General features: G+C 35.6%; 1 protein-coding gene and 1 pseudogene across 1 annotated transcript; one reads left to right on the forward strand and one right to left on the reverse strand.

The window, feature by feature from the left end:
- Positions 1 to 11,148: 11,148 nt before the first annotated feature.
- On the forward strand, positions 11,149 to 13,255 carry LOC120121654 (protein AE7-like 1). The gene is made up of 5 exons (XM_039140971.1): positions 11,149 to 11,405; positions 11,615 to 11,720; positions 11,921 to 12,020; positions 12,201 to 12,246; positions 13,012 to 13,255. The coding sequence occupies exons 1-5, from the start codon at positions 11,294 to 11,296 to the stop codon at positions 13,110 to 13,112; spliced, it is 465 nt and encodes a 154-aa protein (XP_038996902.1). The 5' UTR covers positions 11,149 to 11,293; the 3' UTR covers positions 13,113 to 13,255.
- Positions 13,256 to 14,351: 1,096 nt separating this feature from the next.
- Positions 14,352 to 21,464, reverse strand: LOC120121642 (annotated as a pseudogene).
- Positions 21,465 to 23,271: the final 1,807 nt, after the last annotated feature.

Raw genomic sequence — 23,271 nt, forward strand, 5'->3', positions numbered from 1 at the left:
AATCGACGGTCAAAGTGGTTGACTTTTACTTTGACAAAGAATTTGAATTTTCGAAAAGTCATACTTTATGTTTATCGACGTCCTGATTCCGATTTCGCAATCCGTTTGGCCAAATTCAGACTCGAAATACCCCAAATTGACAGTCGAACCCAGAAAATGCTTATATACTTAAGAAGTCTAGCTTTGAACAATTAAGTAAGATTTGTGACTGATAGATTATTATTATTTGAAGGTACAAGAGACTCTCCGGATCGTTCAACAGCTCGACCCAACTCTTCTAGATCAGTTAAACCACATGTGCCAGTATTCACCCGTAAGACCCGTAATTTTATGATTTTAGAGATCTATTTATGTTACCCATAAGTAATATAGTGTTCTTATAAAATAGGTTCGAAAACTGCAGCAGAGCGTGGTGAAACCAGCAATCAATAGATCTACTATTTGAACCTATTATCGAGGTGTGTTCCCTGTTTACTATATAATTGTTTTATATGTTTTGAAATATGGTATATTGAAATCTATGGTTTATTGTTTATTGGTACACCGATTTACTGGTGATGATTTATGGACTATGATGATTGGTTTATGATTATTGATTTTGGATTGAATTGAATTACGATAGTATAGCTCTGATCAAGCTAATAAACGAGCCTAATGTGATTCTTGAGGGCCCCAAGATGCATTAGGTTGGCTTCCCTTACTGTGTGCTTAGGGTAAGCTATATGGACTTGGACTTGTGGGCCTAAGGATACAAGCTCTAAAGCTTATCCTTAGGTTGGCTTTCTTTTTGCTGTGTGCTCAAAGTAAGCTATATGGAAAATAGTTTTGGAAACTACTGATGGTGTACAAGAAAAGGGTTTAAACTATTTTCAAAAGTTAAACTCTTTTATGAATTTATGAGATTTGCTGGACTATGATTTGTTAAATGTACCCATTGTGATTTTAAGGTAATATTGGGACACACTGAGCCTAGCTCACCTTTCGAAAATGTTTTCCCCCTTTCAGATATTGTTGGTTAGATACCTTGGTTCGAGCACTTGGAGGATCAACATATCTCTTGAAGTATATCTGATTGTAATATTTTATCTTGCAAGTTGACTTTATTTTGGTGACATGGACCTTATTTTAAAGTATTGGATTTTATAGTGATTACACTTTTGCTATTAATATTCGGTTTATCGTGATTTTGATTTTTAAGACATGTTTTAATTTAATTACTTATTGGTATTATATTTATAAGTTGGGTTTTGATAGTATAATATCATATCATTTATAATGTGATTTACATTGATTGAATAACAGTTTTCAGAAAATATCTTTAAGAATCATAATGTAATCCACTAGACTTAGTCGAAACGCATAGGTCGGGTCTAGGGGGTTACATTTATTGGTATCAGAGCTTTTGGTTTTTAACCCTCGGACTGTGTATGAGTCCATATTGAAAATACGGTTTTGAAATATTTTACAAAACAGGTTACTAAGGTCAAGTCACAAAATTATTAAGATTTTTAACCGTGTTCGAGACTCCAAGTACTTATCTAACCTTAAGTTTCATCTTCTAGAGTAAACTTGAGATCCATCAAAATTAGTTCTAGACGTGGTCGTCAAACTAGCCGTGGACGAGGTCGAGTGGCTAGATTTACAGACCCGATCGATGGGATACGAGTAGATCCCCCACCTCGGTTAGGTGATCCTGCTCCTACGACCCCAACGAATCTGCCTTCTGCCGCAGGTATTGGCATGACTACATCGATCATAGGAGCGACTAATATTGAGTCATCAGCACAGTCCGGGAAGAGGACTCATATTTTGGCCCCTCAGAGAAGCAATACACGTTTTAGGCCTGCAGCATCCTCACCGTTAGTTGGCAGTCGAGACGGTTCCTCGTCGTATTATCATGGACTCCTTTGTGAGTATTGTGGTAAACAACACACAGGAGAGTGTCGTAAGAAGATGGGTCTTTGCTATCAGTGTGGATCTAGTGGTCATTATCGGAGGGATTTTCCTCAGCTAGCTTTGTTTGAGTAGACCGCTACTCAGACTCCTGTACGTTCTCAGATTACAGTACAAACCACAATTAGAGATCGTAGTCAAGGAAAGACTCGAGGATCAGCATCCATGACAGACAGTAGAGCCCGACCTCAGTAAAATAGAGGGCCAACAGCTTCTGAGGCTAGACAGCCAGCTTTGGTTTATGCCACTAGACGTCGGGATGACAGAGATGAACCTGAGGTTATTGAATGTACATTTACTATTTATTATATCCCATACTTTGCATTACTGGACAATGGCTCCACTCACTCCTATGTATCGAACTCAGTATCTCGAAACCTTCAGATTCCGATTGAGAACACTGAAAATACTATTACAGTTACGAGTCCAGTAGGACAAGCGGTATTAGTGAATAAAGTATTTCGGCATTGTCCTCTTGAGGTTCAGGGAGAAATTTTTCTCGCTGATCTAATGGAGCTTTCTTTAGAGGAGTTCTATCTAATTCTTGGGATGGATTGGTTGACTAAACACAAAGTAAATCTAGATTGCGAGTACAAGAGAGCTACTCTGAAAACTTCTGATGGCTGGACCGTTGTGTTAATTGGTGAACGTCACGACTATCTCTCTAATATAGTTTCAGCGATAGAAATTGATCATATGATCCGAAAGGGATATGAGACTTTCATTGCATGTATTTTGAACACCAAAGGTGCATTGTCCACGATCGAGGAGATTCGTACAGTTAGCGAGTTTCCAGATGTTTTTCTGGAGGAGTTGCATGGGTTACCTCCTGATAAAGAGGTAGAGTTTGAGATTGAGACTTATCCAGTATCTTCACCTATTTCGATGGCACCTTATCGTATGGCTCCAAAGGAACTTAAGGAGTTGAAGGTCCAATTGCATGAATTATTCGATCGAGGATTTATCCGACATAGTACTTCACCATGGGGAGTTCCAGTTCTGTTCGTGAAAATGAAGGATGGGTCACTAAGATTATGTATTGACTATCGGAAATTGAACAAGATGACGGTCAAGAATAAATACCCACTACCCAGGATTAATGACTTATTTGATCAACTGCGAGGAGCTACTGTATTCTCTAAGATTGATCTTCGTTCGGGGTATTATCAATTGAAAGTTAAAGGATCTGATGTTGCAAAAATGGCCATTCGCACTAGATTGGTCATTATGAATTCTTGGTGATGCCTTTTGGTTTGACGAATGCTCCTGCAACTTTCATGGATTTGATGAATCGAGTGTTCCGACCATATTTGGATCAATTTGTGGTGGTCTTCATTGATGATATTCTGATATATTCTTGTACTGAGGCAGAGCATGACGAGCATTTGAAGATCGTTCTGCGGACTTTGAGAGAGCATCGTCTTTATGCCAAACTAAGCAAGTGTGAGTTTTGGCTTCAAGAAGTGTCGTTTCTAGGGCATATTATTTCTGCGCGAGGTGTTCAGGTCGATCCCAACAAGATAGAGGCTATTATGAATTGGAAACGACCTAAGAACGTATCTGAGATCCGCAGTTTCTTGGGCTTAACTGGTTATTATCGACGTTTTGTTGAGGACTTCTCGATCATTGCTTCTCCTTTGACAAAATTGTTAAGGAAGAATGTGCCGTTTGACTGGGGCGAGGCACAACAGGAGAGCTTTGAGAAATTAAAGGCGGTTTTGACTCAACCACCAGTGTTGATTCAACCAGAGTCCAGGAATGATTTTACAATGTATAGTGATGCGTCACATTCAGTACTTGGTTGTATTCTAATGCAGGAAGGTAAGGTGGTGGCTTATGCATCCCGTCAGCTGCGACCGCATAAGTGTAATTATCCTACTCACGATTTGGAGTTAGCAGCAGTGATTTTTGCCTTGAAGATTTGGAGACACTATCTTTATGGAGTGAAGTGTTACATTATCATGGATCATAAGATTTTAAAGTATCTTTTGACCCAGAAAGAGCTTAATTTGAGACAGCGACACTGGCTAGAGCTTCTAAAGGATTATGATTGCGTGATTGATTATCACCCTGGTAAAGGTAACATTGTAGTGGATGCTTTGAGTCGAAAGACGGTATCGGAGTTGAGGTCTTTAATGGCCAGGATGAATTTATATGACGATGGCACTCTGTTAGCAAAATTGCAAGTTAAGCCAACCTTGGTTGATGAGATCAATGCTAAGCAGCCCCTTGATAGCTCCTTATTTCCCATCATTGAGCAAGTAGAGCAGGGGACAAACTCAGATTACGCAATTGATCAGGATGAAGTTTTATGCTTTAAAGGTTGGTATTATGTGCCTGGTGATGCTGAGTTGAGGAAGACTATCCTTACTGGGGCTCATAGTAGTCCATATGCTATGCACCCCGGTAGAGATAAGATGTATCAGAATTTGAGAGAGAGGTATCATTGGGTCGGCATGAAGAAGGACATCTCGAATTTTGTGGCTAGGTGTTTGACTTGTCAGCAAGTTAAGGCAGGACATTAACATCCATCAGGTTTGTTACAACCTATCAAGATTCCTAAATAGAAATGGGAGCGTATTACTATGGATTTTGTTACTGGTTTACCTATGACTCCTTCGAAAAAGGATTCAGTTTGGGTGATTGTTGATAGACTTACAAAGTCAGCTCACTTCATTCCTGTGCGGGTAAAATATACTTTAGACAAGCTGGCGAGATTGTATATTTCAGAGATTGTCCGATTACATGGTGTTCCAGTGTCTATTATTTCTGATCGAGATCCGAGATTTACTTCGAGATTTTGGAAGGCGCTACATACGGCTTTGGGAACAAGATTGGATTATAGCACATCTTTTCATCCATAAACTGATGGTCAATCTGAGAGAGTGATTCAGATTCTGGAGGATATGTTACGGAGTTGTGTAATGGATTTTCATGGTAACTAGGAGAACTTTTTGCCTTTGGCTGAATTTGCTTACAATAACAGTTACCAGACCAACATTCGTATGGCACCCTATGAAACACTCTATGGGCGTAGATGTCGTACCCCGATTTGTTGGACTGAGTTGCATGATAGGAAGACTTTGGGACCTGAGTTAGTGCGAGAGACGGAGGATACAGTCAGATTGATCCGTGACCGTCTGAAAGAGGCATTTGATAGGAAGAAGTCTTATACAGATCAGAGAAGGAAAGATATACAGTTTGAGGTTGGAGATCATGTCTTTTTAAAAGTTTCACCTTGGAAGAAAGTATTGAGATTCAGGCGTAAGGGTAAATTGAGTCCAAGATTTATTGGACCATTTCGTATCTTGAAGAGGGTAGGACCTGTTGCATATCAGCTTGAGTTGCCTCCTGAGCTCAGTCGTATTCATGATGTCTTTCATGTATCAATGTTGAGGCGATACCGTCCAGATCCAGGTCACATCATTCAGGTTGAGGAAGTAGAGCTGAGACCTGATTTGTCATATGAGGAGGAGCCCATTCAAATCTTAGAAAGAGATGAGCGAGTTCTTCAGAATAGACGTATTCCAATGGTCAAAGTTCAATGGAGTAATCGAGGTCCCTCAGAAGCTACTTGGGAGACGTTGGAGTCAATGGAGGCTCAGTTTCCTCAACTATTCTCATAAGGTAAATTTCGAGGATGAAATTTCTTGTTGAGGGGGAGAATTGTAACAACCCTGAAAAAAAATGAAAAGAAAAAAATTATAATTTTGTAAATTGGTGAAATTTTAGGACTAAATTGAAAGTTTTCAAAACTTGTATCCTATTTTAGAGTTGAAGAAAAATCAGGGACCAAGCCCTGAATTTACCCAAAAAGTGTCGGCAACCTTTTCTATTAAATGAAACGAATTGGTTTCTGCGTGAAAACACAGAAACCAACTCATAAAATTCTCCTCCTGCACCTCTGCTTTGAAGCCCGATTCCGACACCGTTCGACCTCCGACCGTCAAATTGAAACCACCATCGTGTTCATCTTCGACTCGTGAACAAAGCCCAGTAAACCAATTATAGCGAAACGCTGCCAAACGCCATGAATTTCGAGTCAAAGTCTCGACGTTTTTTTAGCACCACCGTCGAGAAAATCATAAATTCATCTCCGATCGTTGATCCGTTTTCGACACCTCCCGCACCATCGTGTTCCTTGCATCGTTCCGAGTCCACCGGTGTTCACCGTTTCTCCGTCGTCGCCGGCGAGTGGAGCGGTGAAGCAGTCAAAGTTTCGGATTTATTGAAATCGAGCTCTCCACCGTTCAAAATTTTGAACCGAGCTTTGTAAGTATCTCAAAATCGCTTAAAATAATTTTTGGAAAATTTTCGGGAATTTTTAGGACACCCGGGAGCTTCAAAACAGTGGTTGACCGGTTTGGGTGTTAGTTTAGTAAATATTTTAAGAAGATGGCTAGATTGGTAAATAATTGTTGTTAGGTGATATTCTGGGAAATATTTCGATAAAGGTGACATTTTGGGAATTATTTTTAAAAAAAAGTGACATTATAAGAAATATTCGAAAAAGGTAACATATTGGGAATTATTTCGTAAAAGGTGACACTCTGGGAATTATTTTAAAAAGGGTGACATTTTGGGAATTTTCAAATGTTTGAGTTGACCTCCTTTGACCAGAACTTTGACCGGCTATTAAACAATCGTTAATCTTTTCTGAAAATACCTATCATGACAGTTTTCGACGTCCCGAATCTATTTTTGGGGTCTGTTTCACCAAATTTGAACTCAATAGTCTCTAAATCGACGATCAAAGTGGTTGACTTTGACAGAATTTGAATTTTCGAAAAGTCATACTTTATGTTTATCGACGTCGTGATTCCGATTCCGCAATCCGTTTAGCCAAATTCAGACTCAAAATACCCCAAATTGATAGTCGAACCCAGAAAATACTTATATACTTAAGAAGTCTAGCTTTGAACAATTAAGTAAGATTTGGAACTGATAGATTATTATTGTTTGAAGGTACAAGAGACTCTCCGGATCGTTCGACAGCTCGACCCAACTCTTCTAGATCAGTTAAACCACGTGTGCCAGTATTCACCCGTAAGACCCGTAATTTTATGATTTTAGAGATCTATTTATGTTACCCATAAGTAATATAGTGTTCTTGTAAAATAGGTTCGAAAACTGTAGTAGAGCGTGGTGAAACCAGCAATCAATAGATCTACTATTTGAACCTATTATCGAGGTGTGTTCCCTGTTTACTATATAATTGTTTTATATGTTTTGAAATATGGTATATTGAAATCTATGGTTTATTGTTTATTGGTACACCGATTTACTGGTGATGATTTATGGACTATGATGATTGGTTTATGATTATTGATTTTGGATTGAATTGAATTACGATAGTATAGCTCTGATCAAGCTAATAAACGAGCCTAATGTGATTCTTGAGGGCCCCAAGATGCATTAGGTTGGCTTCCCTTGCTGTGTGCTTAGGGTAAGCTATATGGACTTGGACTTGTGGGCCTAAGGATACAAGCTCTAAAGCTTATCCTTAGGTTGGCTTTCTTTTTGCTGTGTGCTTAAAGTAAGCTATATGGAAAATAGTTTTGGAAACTACTGATGGTGTACAAGAAAAGGGTTTAAACTATGATTTTCAAAAATTAAACTCTTTTATGAATTTATGAGATTTGCTGGACTATGATTTGTTAAATGTACCTATTGTGATTTTAAGGTAATATTGGGACACACTGAGCCTAGCTCACCTTTCGAAAATGTTTCCCCCCTTTCAGATATTGTTAGTTAGATACCTCGGTTCGAGCACTTGGAGGATCAACATATCTCTTGAAGTATATCTGATTGTAATGTTTTATCTTGCAAGTTGACTTTATTTTGGTGACATGGATCTTATTTTAAAGTATTAGATTTTATAGTGATTACACTTTTGCTATTAATATTCGGTTTATCGTGATTTTGATTTTTAAGACATGTTTTAATTTAATTACTTATTGGTATTATATTTATAAGTTGGGTTTTGATAGTATAATATCATATCATTTATAATGTGATTTACATTGATTGAATAACAGTTTTCAGAAAATATCTTTAAGAATCATAATGTAATCCACTAGACTTAGTCGAAACGCATAGGTCGGGTCTAGGGGGTTACAATAGATAAATAAAAATAAATTTGAAAGTTATTATAATTAAAGTATAATTAAAATACTCTAAATATGTTTTATTTAACAAACCCAACAATTATGATATACTTAAACATGCAAGACAGTCTACACTTACATAATTACAAACAATTATACCCATAAAATTTTTAAATATGTATAAGAAATATGAAAGAATAAATATCTACTTGACAAATGGACTTTCTCTCAATTACAATAGATAAATAAAAATAAATTTGAAAGTTATTATAATTAAAGTATAATTAAACATGCAAGACAGTCTACACTTACATAATTACAAACAATTATACCCATAAAAATTTAAAACTCATAACCTAAAGAAATATGAAAGAATAAATATCTACTTGACAAATGGACTTTCTCTCAATTACAATATATAAATAAAAATAAATTTGAAAGTTATTATAATTAAAGTATAATTAAAATACTCTAAATATGTTTTATTTAACAAACCCAACAATTATGATATACTTAAACATGCAAGACAATCTACACTTACATAATTAAAAACAATTATACCCATAAAAATTTTAAATATGTATAAGATACACTTAAAATTATATGAATCTAGTTTAAAAATGAAAATTTTAAAAAATAAGAATGCAAGAAAATTATTTGAGAATAGATCAAAATTTATAATGTTTGATGAAGTCATTTTTTGATGAATACAAATTTGTTAAAGTTAGCAGTTGTCAACAACTTTGTTGGAATCGTGTGCAATTATGAGTGATTATGAGACAAAACAGACATGGACTAAATTGAATAAACAAAAAATTAAGTAGGGATAAATTAAATAAAAATGAATCAAAATAAAATAAATACATATTTATATATACATTTGTAACAATCTAACAAAGTAACTGCTCTACTACTTAAACAAACTACAACTGCTTATTTCTAACACTCCCCATCAAGTTGGGAACTGAAAAAATATTTTTGATTTCCAGCTTACAAGTCAAGCAGTTATGCTGCTAAGAATCAAGAGCCTTAGTCATTGTGTTTGCAGGCTGCTCAGTTGTCTTCACGTATTTATTATTTATTAGACCTTTTTTATTCTTATCTTGAACGAAGTGATAATCGATCTCAACATACTTAGTTCGCTAGTGAAACACAAAATTGGATGCTATTTGCAGTGCTGCTTTGTTATCGCAAAACAGTATGACAAATTCTTCTTTTCGGATACCAAGATCATGTAGGAAGCCCACCAATCTTACTATTTCAGCAGTAACAGCCGCCATGGTCCTTCCTATACTCAACCTCAGCTTATGATCTAACAACCGTGCATTATTTTTTAGATTTCTAGCATATCAGACTTTCCCATTTTAACACAGAAACCATAGATCGATCTCCTTGTCATGGGACAAGACGCCCAATCAGAGTCATAGAAAGCTGTTAATTGAACTTTGTCTGAAACCTAAACAAAATTCCCTAACGAGGCTCCCTCTTCATATATCTTACAATTCTTAAAGCTACTTCCATGTGAGATTCCTTAGGTTCTTGCATGAACTGACTTAACTAATTCACTATAAAAATAGTATCTGGCCTTGTATGAGTCAGGTAGATTAATTTGCCAACAAGTCTTTGAAACACATATTTATCTTCCAACAAGTGATCTCCAGCACACTACTGTGTTGCCTGGCCATGTTATGCTGTAGTCAGCTTCAAGTTATGCTCAAGAGGTGTTGCAACAGTTTTTGCTCCCACTAAAACAGTATCTTTGATCAACTCTAATGCATAGTTCTTTTTGTTCAACAACACTCCTTCCTTGGACCTCTAAACTTCTATTATGAGAAAATATCTCAATGTACCTAAATCTTTCATTCTAAAATTGTGGTCTAAAATCTTCTTTGAATATGCAATCATCTCTAGTAATCAGCAGGTCATCCACATAAACAAGCAAAACCATCATTTTTCCACCTGGTTTCTTAACAAACAACGAATAGTCGTATTTGCCCTGCTCATATCCTGCAGTAACCAAAGCTTCTGTTAGCTTTGCATTACACTGCCTAGAAGTTACTTGATACCATACAATGATTTGTGCAGTCTACAGGCTAGTCACTTCCCCTGACTGCAAAAACCCTCAAGTAAATCCATGAACACTTCTTCATTCAAATCACCCTACAGGAAGACATTGAATACATCCATCTGATATAAGAGCCAATTAAAAGTAGCAGAAAGAGAAGAATTAACCGTAGGATTACCATCTTTACAACAAGAGAAAATGTGTCACTATAATCAACACCATGTTTCTGATTATAGCCTTTGGCAACTAAACGTGCCTTAAAACGGTCAACTTCCCCCGAAGCATGGTACTTTACCTTATATACCCACTTACAACAGATTGCAACCTTACCTGAAGGAAATAGGACAGGAGACCAAGTTTTATTTAATTCCAAGGCTTTAATTTCATCCTTCAGTACTTGTACCCAACAAGGATTTTAAATGGCTTCATAATAACAATTTGGCTCAATAATGTTCAAAATAGAGGAAATAAAAGCCTTCTTATGAGAAGGCAAATGAGAAATAGAAACTAAAGTCGCTGATGATGGAAAAGATAATCATTGTTATACTACTAAATGTTGATTTTTAGATTTGATTTTTATTATGTTATGAGCTAATTTATTATTCTCTCTTGATGACTTATTATGATGATGTGAAAATTACAACTTTGATATATTTTAAAATTATCTTTTTTATTTATTTTATATTTATCATTTAATAGAATCAATAAAATTAATATATATTTTAGATGTTATCGTTTATATTTTTAAAATAAATAAATAATAAAAATATGTAAAATTTATAACCGTTAAAAAGATTAAATATCTATTAAAATTGAATGCTGGTTTCGTCCGTGTACATAATAATCTTCTTTGTCACCCATCCGTAGGTCAATATTTTCCCAATGCAATACGTGGCAAGATCAGGAAGCATTCTACAATTAGGCTTTATGCCAAAAACACCCCACCAAACTTTAGCGTGGCACTGCGACACTGGATTATAAGAAAAACCAAAAAAGCCAATCAATCAGTAATCAACGCCTTCTTTGGCGAAAAAAAATCAACGCCTTCGATAAGTAGTAAACTTCAAAGCGCTGCCGCTTGTCTCCCGCAGAAACCAGAGTCCAAGAGACGTCGGTGAACCAAAGCCGTACAAACGAAGAAGAAGAATAAGAAGAAGAGGGGGCAAAAATGACTCTGGGCTTGATCAATGCGAACCCAGTGGTTCACGCCAAGAAAGAACGAGTTGCTCGTACTGATGATCCTCACGATAACGATGCCGTTGATCCACTCGAAATATATGATATCCTTCTACAACAATTTTTTTCTCCTTTTTATCTGATCATGAAAGACTTAAATTGGCTAAGCTCTAATTTAGGTTTTAATTACTTATTTTTCAGCAGCCAAATAGTAATTTTCGTAATTGATTTTTTCTCTTCATTTCTTCATCATATGATAATTGGAAAACAAAGTTAATGTAAAAGACGTTGTGATCTTTGACTGGAAATCCAAATTTCGTTAGGGATATAAGAGATCCTGAACATCCGTATTCATTAGAGCAACTTAGCGTTCTTTCGGAGGAATCAATCACAGTTGATGATAAGCTGGGTCGAATTCTGTGAGTATTTTATCACTTCAGTTCTGATATGAAATTCGTGAAATGAAAAAAAGAAGAAGCTTGAAATGTGTAAATTTTATCTTTCAGGTTCAATTTCTGAAACTTTGGTGTTAGATTAATAGTTTAATTTAAGGGTTTTGGGTTGTTGCTTAAAACTAATTCTTCCGATTATGAGGTAATATAGTTGATTAATTGTTTAGGATAACTTTCACTCCCACTATCCAGCATTGCAGCATGGCGACAGTAATCGGTCTATGCCTAAGGGTTAAATTAAAAGATTGTTTTCCTCCACACTTCAAGGTCTGTTTTTGTTTCTTCAGTCAAAGTTTATAATATTTTATTTAATTTTTTTCTGTCAATTAATCTTCTGAAAGTGAAATTATATTGCATTTTTTTATTAGATGTAAAACTGGATTCTGCTCCTTTTCTTTAGCTCTAAACAGATGAAAATATGCTTTTGCTAATTATTTATCTTTGTAGGTTGACATTAAAGTTGCCCCCGGATCTCATGCTGATGAACAATCAGGTCAAGTTCAAAAGCTTGTAGAAGTTTACTTGGCAACAATTTTGAACTTTTTTCTTTTACAAAACGCATTGTTTTTTAGGTGTGAGGGACTGATTTTTTCTAGTTTCAGTGGGGATATAAATGTTAATAAAGGATAACTTGAAGAGCATAACCAACAAATCTTGATTGTTCATCCAATGCCTATGCTCAAGTGATAACTCACTGTGTTGAAATATATCATCTGGGACCCTTACAACTTCTTTATTCATTATTTTTTCCTCTCTCTAAATGGATTTTAGTTTACCTGGCAATGCAGCAAAAAAAAAAAAAAAACCACCATTGGAGATGGATAAGATGTCTATAGATATAGATTCATATAGGTGGTCTCCTTTTAATGGAACGTGTTTGATATGATTTAGACATAATGGGATTTTAATATTTTAACTTGCTCTTTCTTAACAAAACGGATTTTCTATCCTATAAAGATGAGAGATTGAATAAAAGAAGAGAATCTATGTTACTGGAATTTGGGTTTTAGAGTCGGATACTTTGTATGTATTCAAGACGGACATGTTCAAAGTTTTTCATGTAATTGAAGGGTGTTTATAGTATTACAACTGCTGTAGTAGTTTTCCATTCATCAATCTTTCTTGCTCTTGTGAGTCATGTTAGCTATTTCTAGCACGTAATGTGTTATCTCAATAGAAGCAGCTAACTCTTTCACCATTCTCATATCTCTGTTACATTGATCTAATTCTTAAGATGTTCACCACGTTCATTCTTCAGTTAATAAGCTGTTGAATGATAAAGAGAGAGTTGCTGCTGCCTTGGAGAATCCTAACCTTCGCCAACTTGTAGACGAGTGCCTTTACTCCAACGAACTTTGAAAACAATTATGCTCAACTTTTTTAAAGCGCATTGTACAGCTTAAACATCAGCCAGCTCTAAATGCAATAAGAAATAACTTAGTTGCAACACAATTCGCATTTGCAGAATGTATATACCTCATGTTTGTTGTCATTGTACTTTGCAGAATAGTGCATCAGGACATCTCTTTGTTTTGTTTTTGTTTCTGTTTAATTATTATGATTATAGTATTTTTGGCGTTCTTTCTTGTGACGATTTGTAATAATGAAGAGCACGATGGAATAAAGATGAGCATCTTGATCAACAATTAAATATAAAATGATTTTTGTTTTTTAAATCTATCCCACCATAAATCTATTACATACTATAAAGTTCATCGTTTCAGGGGTATTGGATTTTCCTTGGCATTCATTACTTGCGAACTCAACTGTCAAAACTTTGATTTGGGGCAAATATGGAAATCATGTGAAATTATACCAAAATTGAGTAATTACGGGGTTTTTTTTAAAAAAAAAATATGTTTATATTAATTTCTTTTAATATTTGTATTATTTTTGTTATTATTAGGGATGTGATATATTAACATAATTTAATTTTTTTAGTTTTATTTAAATTTAGGATTGTTGGATAAGTGAAAATAAAAAATTACTAAAAAAATGAAATTAACTTTTTGTTTTTCTCTCTAGTGAATATCTTTTTATTTTTTATTGTTAATCCAATAGTCTATTTTCACTTATCTAACGATTCTAAATATTTGTAAAATTAAAACAAAAATTATGTCCTATCCTTTATTATCATCATCATCTATTTAGTGAATTATATATATATTTATGTCTAATGGGTTTTGATTTTTGATAAAAGCTATGTGTTCGTTTTTGTTGTCATAATTTTTTCTTTTATATTATTACATTTTTCTTATAATCTCTATCAAGGCAACGTTGTAAAATAAAATAATAGGAAATTAGGAATAATTGGAAAACAAACAGCGATAAGAGAACTAAGTAGGGAGGATTCTTATCTTTTTCATTTTTGTATATCAATGGTTTAACAATTAGCCCATTTATAGAGTTACATAAAGCTATGATATATCCAAAGACCCATTTATCTAAAGAATTTCATAAGTTTATAATAATAATTTTAGTCTCAAAATTTACCAATTATTTAATTAATATTATCTTAAAATAATTTGATAAATTTATAATTTAAAAATCTTTATCAAATATAATTTAAAAATCTTTATCAATTTGATAGTACTTACATTAATTTTTCCCAACAAAAGCATAAACAACAACTCCAATTCGAGACCCCTCATTCGGAGGATCTGTGTGTAAAATCTCAACATAAACAGTTTCTTGGATTTCTTAAAAAACAAAGTCTCAATTTCCCACCTTCTCAAGTGAGTTATAACGAAAACATTCTTTTTCGTCTCCTGTTGTGTTGAAAGTATTGTTAAAAGTTAAAAGTTTGGTAACCAACTTTGAAAAAATGATTTTCAAAGTTTGGTAAATATTTCTTTGAAAAATAGTTTTTCAAAGTTTGGTAGATGCTTGTTGAAAAATGATAATGGGATAATTACAAATAGTCATTGGACTTTAGGGTATTTACAATATTAGTCCTTAAGCTTCAACTATAAATACCCTAACTCATTTAGCTTCAAGATTATCCCAAAATCATTTCTTTCTCCCAATACTAGAGAGTTTTCTTGTGAGTAGTGAGTGTTTTGTAAACACCTGTAAATTTTCTCTCTTAGTAAAAGATCTGCAGCAGTATGGAGACGTAGGCATAATTGGTTGAACTCCGTTATCAATTTCGGGTATTATTTTTTCGCTTTTATTTCGCATTCTCACTAATCTGGTTATAGGGAAATTATTCGTACTCGTTTATTTCCCAACAACTGGTATCAGAGCTTTTGGTTATGAATTTTGTCAATTTTTTATAAGGTTACTATTCATGTGAATAGTGATTTCGTGAATAGTAAAATTTGGTCGGGGATACGAATTTGTCGACGGAGGTGTTCTTAATACACGGTGGTTCGCAAGAATTTTCAGAAACGATCCAAACGAAGCCAGATTCAAGTAGGAGCGATGGCTGTAGACAAAGGGAAGGTGAAAATTGAAAAGTTAGATGGTGCGGACTTTGGCTTTTGGAAGATGCAGATTGAAGATTTTCTGTACCAGAAAAATCTATATCAACATCTCTCAGGAAAGCAACCAGAGGGCATTAAGAATGAAGACTGGGCTCTTCTCGACAGATAAGCCCTCGGTTATCCGACTGACGTTATCCCGCAATGTTGCTTTCAAAATAGCAAAGGAAAAGACCACGATGGGTCTTATGGCGGTTCTCTCCAGTATGTATGAGAAGCCATCAGCCTCAAACAAAGTTCATTTGATGAGGTGATTATTCAATTTGCGGATTACGGAAGGGGCATCAGTGGCTCAACACAATCATAACCCAGTTGAGTTTCGTGGAAATTGAATTCGATGATGAGGTTCGAGCTTTAATTCTCTTATCATCTCTACCAGACAGTTGAAATGCTACTGTTACAGCAGTCAGTAGCTCATTGGGAAACAACAAATTAAAATTCGATGATGTTCGGGATCTGGTATTGAGTGAAGAAATTCGACGGAGAGAATCGGATGAAGCATCAAGCTCCTCAGCATTGCACACGAAGTCTAGAGGGAGAACTTCAGAAATAATTTTAAATCGTGGCAGATAGAAATCCAGAAGGGAAAAATCAAGAACGAGAAAGAAAGATTTTACCTGTTATAATTGTGGCAAAAAAGGTCACTTTAAAAAGGATTGTTGAGCACTGAAGAAAGATACCGGTGCACAAAAATCTGCCAACATGATAGAGGAAACATGTGATGCCATGATTCTAAGCGTCAACAGTCCGATTGAATCATGTATCTTGGATTCAGGGGCATCTTTCCACTCCACCCCATGCCAAGAAATCATGGAGAACTATGTCAGTTGTGATTTTGGGAAGGTTCATCTAGCTGATGATGAAACATTGAAGATTGTCGGAAAAGGAGAGATCCGATTAAAGTTGTCAAACCAGATCACCTGAAAACTGAAAGGAGTAAGACATATTCATGGCCTCAAAAGAAATCTGATTTCTGTTGGACAGCTTGATGGAGAATGATATTGTATAACCTTTTCAGGCTGTGAATGGAATATTACCAAAGGAGCACTCGTCATTGCTCATGGTAAGAAGACTGGTACTCTCTATGTAACCTCAAACTTAGAGAATATCATTGCAGTAGTAGATACTGATGGAAAATCAAACCTTTGGCACCAAAGGCTTGGCCATATGAGTGAGAAATGGATGAAGACACTTCTGTCAAAAGGGAAGCTGTCGGATCTAAAAAATGTAGATGTCGGACTACGCGAGGATTGTATATTTGACAAAAAAAAAAGAAATTCAGTTTTGCAAAGATTGACAAGACTCCCAAGGCAGAAAAGTTAGAGTTGGTTCATACTGATGTATGGGGACCATCTCCAGTTTCATCTCTTGCAGGCTCACTATATTATGTCACCTTCATCGATGATTCTACAAGGAATGTGTGGGTTTATTTTCTGAAGAAGAAATCAGAAGTCTTTGATACCTTGAAAAAATGGAAGGCCACGGTGGAAAATGAGACTGTTTGAAAGTCAAGCGGTTGAGGTCTGATAATGGAGGAGAGTACAGAAATAGTAGATTCATAGATTTCTGCACAAATAATGGGATCAAGATAGAGACAACAGTTTCCATAACACCGTAGTAGAATGGCGTAGCAGAGCGCATAGACAGAACTCTGAATGAACGTGCCAGAAGCATGAGGATACATGCTGGATTGCCCAAATTGCTATGGGCTGAAGCTATCAACACTGCAGCTTACCTGATCAACCGTGGGCCCTCAGTTCCCTTGGATGGTGGAATACCAGAAGAAGCTTGGAGCAAGAAAGAAATAAACCTTTCACACTTAAGAGTGTTTGTTTGTATTTCTTATGTACACATAAATTCTGCTGAAAGAAGTAAACCTGACGCCAAGTCCAACAAATGTGTATTTGTTGGTTTTGGTGGTGATGAGTTCGGTTACCGGTTTTGGGACTATGAAAATCGGAAGATCATTAGAAGCAAAGATTTCATTTTCAATGAGAATGTGATGTACAAAGACAGGTTAAACATAGAATCAAGTAGCTCCAACATCGAAGCTGAAACAAAGGAATTTGTTGAGTTTGAGGAGATTTTTGGAAATGATGTTCAGATCAATCCTGAAGCAGTTCAAGAAGAACCATGTACACCAGAACTAAGACGCTCCTCCATAATTCCTAAACCAACCCAGCGTTATATGCCTTCTTTGCACTACTTGTTGCTGACTGACAATGGTGAACCAGAGTGCTATGATGAAGTAATGCAGGTGGAGGATTCAGTCAAGTGGGAGTCTTCTATGAAAGATGAGATGGACTCGCTTATGTCAAATCAGACATGAGATTTAGCTGAATTACCACCAGGCAAGAAAGTGCTCCATAAAAAGTGGATTTACAGGATTAAAGAAGAGCATGATGGGAGCAAACGCTACGAAGCAAGATTGGTTATCAAAGGTTTTCAGCAAAAAGAAGGTGTTGACTACAATGAAATTTTCTCTCCAGTTGTGAAACTGTCTACAATCAGACTGGTGTTGAAAATTGTAGCTGCAGAGAATCTACATCTTGAATAGTTAGATGTGAAGACAACTTTCCTTCATGGTGATTTAGAGGAAGAGATATATATGAGGCAGCCAGAAGGCTTCATAGAGGCAGGCAAGAAAAACCTGGTATGCAGGTTGAAGAAGAGCTTGTATGGTTTAAAACAAGCTCCTAGATAGTGGTACAAGAAGTTCGATAGCTTCATGAGTAGTAGTGGATTCACCAGATGCCAAGCAGATCATTGTTGCTACATCAAGAAGTTCAAAAACTACTTCATTATTTTATTGTTGTATATTGATGACATGCTTGTTGCAGGTTCAGGCATGCTTGTTGCAGGTTCAGACATGAAATAGATTATAAACTTGAAGCAAAAATTGTCGAAGCAGTTTGCTATAAAAGATCTGGGTGCAACAAAGCAGATTCTTGGGATGAGGATCAAGAGAGACACAAAGTCGGGTACTTTGATGTTATCACAGGCTGAGTACATCAACAAATACTCTCCAGGTTCAACATGCAAGATGCTAAACCAGTAAGTAAACCTTTATGTGTTCATTTTAGACTCTCCAAAGAACAATCATCAAAGAAGGAGGAAGAACGTGCACACATGGTAAAGGTGTCGTATGCCTCAGTAATTGGAAGTCTGATGTATGCCATGGTTTGTACTAGACCAAATATTGCTCATGCAGTGGGAGCTGTTAGCAGGTACATGAATAATCCAGGCAAAGTACACTGGGAAGCTGTCAAATGGATCCTCAGATATCTACGGGGTACTACAAACAAAGCAATTTGTTTCAAAGGTGGAGATACGATACTGACAGACTATGTAGATGTTGACTTAGCCGGAAATGTTGACATCAGAATGAGCACTACAGGGTATGTCTATACTCTAGGAGTGATACATGCACCAGAGTCCATAATACATGCTTCTTTGGACTAATGTTTCTACTCGAACCTATTAGAAGAACAAAGTCTCGAAGATTCAAAGCATATCTATTCGGTAAGCATAATGTGAATGAATTATTAAACTATTCTAATGTTGCTCCCTTTAATGTTTCAGATTCGAGGTCGAATCTTTTTGAAGAAAGGGAGGATGATACATGCATCACAAGGTTCACATCAAAGGAAGAAGTAATAACTCTTCCAAATGATCCACTCGTCCAAGCTTTGGAAAAGAAGATCAGAACAGCAGCGCACTTGAGACGACTTTTTGAATGGGATCCTGATATTATTTGGTCGACATGTCTTCTGGAGATACAACCGTCTTTCTCTTATCTTTCTAACGGTTCTTGAATCGCATCAATCCGATATCGGGAACTCAAGATATGGTCATTTTACTGAAGACGGTGCATGCAGGAAATCCTATACGGGATTAATACGTTATTTTGTAAATATTACGAATTTTCAATATTTATATTGATTATTTGTAATATAATTTAATATAGGATGATTAATTATCTTTTAGGATCAGATTTATTATTTTATTAGGAATTAAGGTTGGGTTAAAACAATATTTTTAGTTATTATTATTTTATTAGGAATTAGGGTTAAAACATGTTTAGTTTATTAATATTTTATTCTTTAGTTATTTAGGACCTTTAGAATTCAGCCCCTATATAAAGGAGGCTTCATTCAACTTTGTAAATCAGATTTCTTTGATTAATAATACAACGAGAGTTCGTTTTTGCAAGTGCTGATTGCCTTGTGCCTTCGAAGCTTCTTCTCCTTGAGTTCTTTCAAGTTCTTGTGAGGGAGATTAATCTTCACACTCCAATTTGCCTTTTCATCACGACTAGGAGGGTTGGTTAGAGCCATTTATCGTGTTTGCCTTTTCATTGCGACTAGGAGGGCTCGATAGGACACTTATCCATCTATTATCCACAAATCCATTCGCACCATCAATCGTCTTTACCGTTCACCTTCATAAGGGAGATATTTTGATTTCTTTATTATCTTATTTCATCTTCCGTTTATTTATCTTTTGTTTATTTTATTCTAATCTTATTGCCTTGATTCCAGCACATAAAAGAAACTCTAAGAACCCTACTTGCTACCGCCACCTTCCCCTATTCGTTCCCTTTGTTCTTAATCGAGTCTAGAGCTTTCTAGGTTTGATTCTTCAACAAGAGCAACGTTCATCAATCCGCCACCGCTTCCCTATCAAGGAGGTACTGCAGTGAGTTGGATTTCTAAACTTTAGAAGATAGTTGTTCTCTCCACTACTGAAGTAGAATATGTCACTGTTACAGAAGCAAGCAAGGAGATGGTTTGGCTCCAAAGTTTCTTAGAAGAGTTAGGCAAGAAACAAGAAAACAATGTCTTGTATTGCAACAGTCAAAGTGCTATCCATCTAACAAAGAATCCGTCTTTTCATTCCAGGACGAAGCTCATACAATTGCGATATCATTTTATCCGGTCTCTTATGGAAGATGAGATTTTGAAACTTGAAAAGATTAGTGGAGCTCAAAATCCGGCAGACATGTTGACAAAGGCGGTGACCACGGACAAACTGAAGTTGTGTTCAGCTTCAGTTGGCATGCTAGAATAATAAGATTATAAATGTTGTTGCATCGATTGAGGTGTGAAGACAGATTAAAATCAGTCTTCAAGTGGGAGATTGTTGAAAGTATTGTTAAAAGTTCAAAGTTTGGCAACCAACTTTGAAAAAATGGTTTTTAAAGTTTGGTAAATGTTTCTTTGAAAAATAGTTTTTCAAAGTTTGATAGATGTTTGTTGAAAAATGATAATGGGATAATTGCAAATAGTCATTGGACTTTAGGGTATTTACAAGATTAGTCCTTAAGCTTCAACTATAAATACCCTAACCCATTTAGCTTTAAGAACATCATAAAACCATTTCTTTCTCCCAATACTAGAGAGTTTTCTTTTGAGTAGTGAGTGTTTTGTAAACACTTATAAATTTTCTCTCTTAGTAAAAGATCTGCAACATTTCGGAGACGTAGACATAATTGGCTGAACTCCGTTATCAATTTCAAATATTATTTTTCCTCTTTTATTTCGTATTTTCACTAATCTGGTTATAGAAAAATTACTCGTACTCGTTTATTTCCTAACATGTTGTTGCTCCATTCAACAGAAAATGCAGTGTTTGAACCAATGGATAGAACAGGTGATCGTGATAAACCACGTCTGAAGCCAAAACAATATCAAATTCCCGCCCTATAACTCCCATGTCACTATCCTCTCCCCACCTCATAGGTGCCACGTCTCCTGTCCCAGCTCTTCGAGCCACCACGTTAGCATTCGCTTCAACGTTGAATTTGAGGTTGGGGATACCGTGTGGCAAGTCTGTCACCGTCACATTAGCTCCTAACGTGACGGCCGCCACGATTCCTACAAGGCCAGTACTGGAACCAAGCTTCAGGATTTTCAGTTTCCGACCATTACCGCCACCGTTAGGTAAAGCCGTTAGGGCTTTTACGAGGGGGCTTTTGCTAAGGTGACTAAGATAGCCATCAAGAAGATTAACGAGCGTTGTAACAGCTTGCTAGAGCTGGAAAGAAATCCCTCTGGAAGGAAGCTGTCTAATAATAACCGTTGCCTCCATTGAACGGATATAATGTTTCTGCTTCGCTGCACCAACTCCTAGCGTAGTAACTAGTAAGCTTCTTCTCTTTGCCTTCTTCATCAGACAACATCATTTTAACGGGATCTGTACCCACTTCATCGTCTTCTAGAGAAGCCATTTCTTTTGACTCCGTTTTATTCCCGCCGCCAATGTCTCAATGCTGGTATCAGTGGTATGGTATCTTTCTCTAGGGATTGTCCATATAAAAGAAGACCAGGATTATTATTTTAATATTTTTATTATACCGTTTGTCAATTATCCATATTGACAGTATTCTTGAATTGTCAAAGGTATACAAATGTAAGGTTAAAAAATAGCGCAATCGGAAATTTGATTTTTTTTTAATAAAATTAGTTTAGTGGAACTAGAAATGTTAATTTATTTGTAATATATTGGGATATAACTATTTTAAAATAGCTTAAAATGGTGTAACCGATAAACCTGTTTTACCGATTAAAAACAGAACACAAAATATTAAAAAGCGGAACCAGAAAAGTTATAAATGTAGTAACATAATAGTTTACACTTAAAATGTTATAAACGGTAAAAAAATAAGTTATAAACAATAAATATTATGAATATTATTAACATTTTAGGTTCCGTCTAAAATATTACCAAAATTTAAGATGATGAGCACAATAAAAAAATAAGTTAAAAACGGAAAATGTTATGAATATATATAAGAAATATGGTTACGCCTAAAAATATCATGATTCACTAAGAAATAGGTTGTTGTAACACCCTAAACTAGTACGACACACAGTCGACCGATCAAAATGTCACATGGAACCACCAGAGTGGCTAACCAATTTTTTCTTTTAAATTTTTCCATTTTAAAAGTGAATATTTGTAATCACTCGTACTAAAATAAATCAACTACAATTTAAATAAAATAGTTTATATTAGGAGCTCCCAAAATAATATTTAAATCATATAAACCATAGTTTAAAATGATTTACGACTCATACAAAAATATATAAATTGGGGTTTAAAATTATACATGCTCTCTAAAGATGAACTCAAGACGTACTCTACACTATCGGGGTCTGGTTCACTGCTATCAAAAAGTCCTCGGACTGCTCCTCGACTAACCTACTTAAAAAACAAAATTCCAAACGTTGAGCTAACTAGCCCAGTGGCACACTAACAACTAAGCCACACTAACAACTAAGTCATACTAAAAGTGTTCATGTCATGCTCAAGCTAACTGATAATTGCAATAGTGAGATACTCGTATACAACACTCTCTAATCTATGGTAGACATCATGGTGCGACTGAGGGTTCTACATCTCGAAGCTCACACACCCCTTTAGTCTAACGAGGTTGGTAGCCCAAAATCTCTACATCGGTCAACTCCCTAGACTAGCTCACTCCTTGAGTGTCAGACCTTGCGCCCAAGCTAGTTAGTTTTAAGTGCCTCGCTCACTACCTAAGGATATATATGAATTGAATCTATATTTTCGATAATGCTACCATTTTCTAAATGAAGTCGGGTGTCCTGATTGTTTCCCGAGCATCACCCAAGACTATTTTTATGTCATCTTAATTGATCTTGTTTCTAAGTGTAATATTAATATCATTAATATTCTCGCTTGCAGTCTTATTTGATGATAAAAAGAAGTGTTTGGATACCTTGAGTCTAATTCCCTTAAAACTAACATTTTTCTTAAATTTTTATTTGATCAACAAGGGTCATAGTAGAGGCTTTAATCACATTAATAACTCAACAACATGAATTTCACCATGAAAGTGCTTATCATGCTCAACTGAAACATTTAAATTATCTTGAACTTCTAATGACTCATTAAGAGTACAAAAGAGTTGTAAAGGTGTTACTTGCTTCTTTGGTGGCTAAAACTCTCATCAACTCAACCAATGCTCAACTTTTCTTTGTCTTTTGATTTGGAACTCTCTCTAACTTCCT

The sequence above is a fragment of the Hibiscus syriacus genome, unplaced genomic scaffold (assembly GCF_006381635.1).
Source record: "Hibiscus syriacus cultivar Baekdansim isolate YM2019G1 unplaced genomic scaffold, ASM638163v2 tig00110377_pilon, whole genome shotgun sequence".
Taxonomy (NCBI): domain Eukaryota; kingdom Viridiplantae; phylum Streptophyta; class Magnoliopsida; order Malvales; family Malvaceae; genus Hibiscus; species Hibiscus syriacus.

Bases quoted from the DNA above. Each gene is read 5' to 3' on its own strand.
- LOC120121654 (XM_039140971.1), top strand. From the start codon at position 11,294: ATGACTCTGGGCTTGATCAATGCGAACCCAGTGGTTCACGCCAAGAAA. The intron at 12,021-12,200 runs GTCTGTTTTTGT...TTATCTTTGTAG, and splicing joins GTTTTCCTCCACACTTCAAG to GTTGACATTAAAGTTGCCCC. The intron at 12,247-13,011 runs GTCAAGTTCAAA...TTCATTCTTCAG, and splicing joins TCATGCTGATGAACAATCAG to TTAATAAGCTGTTGAATGAT.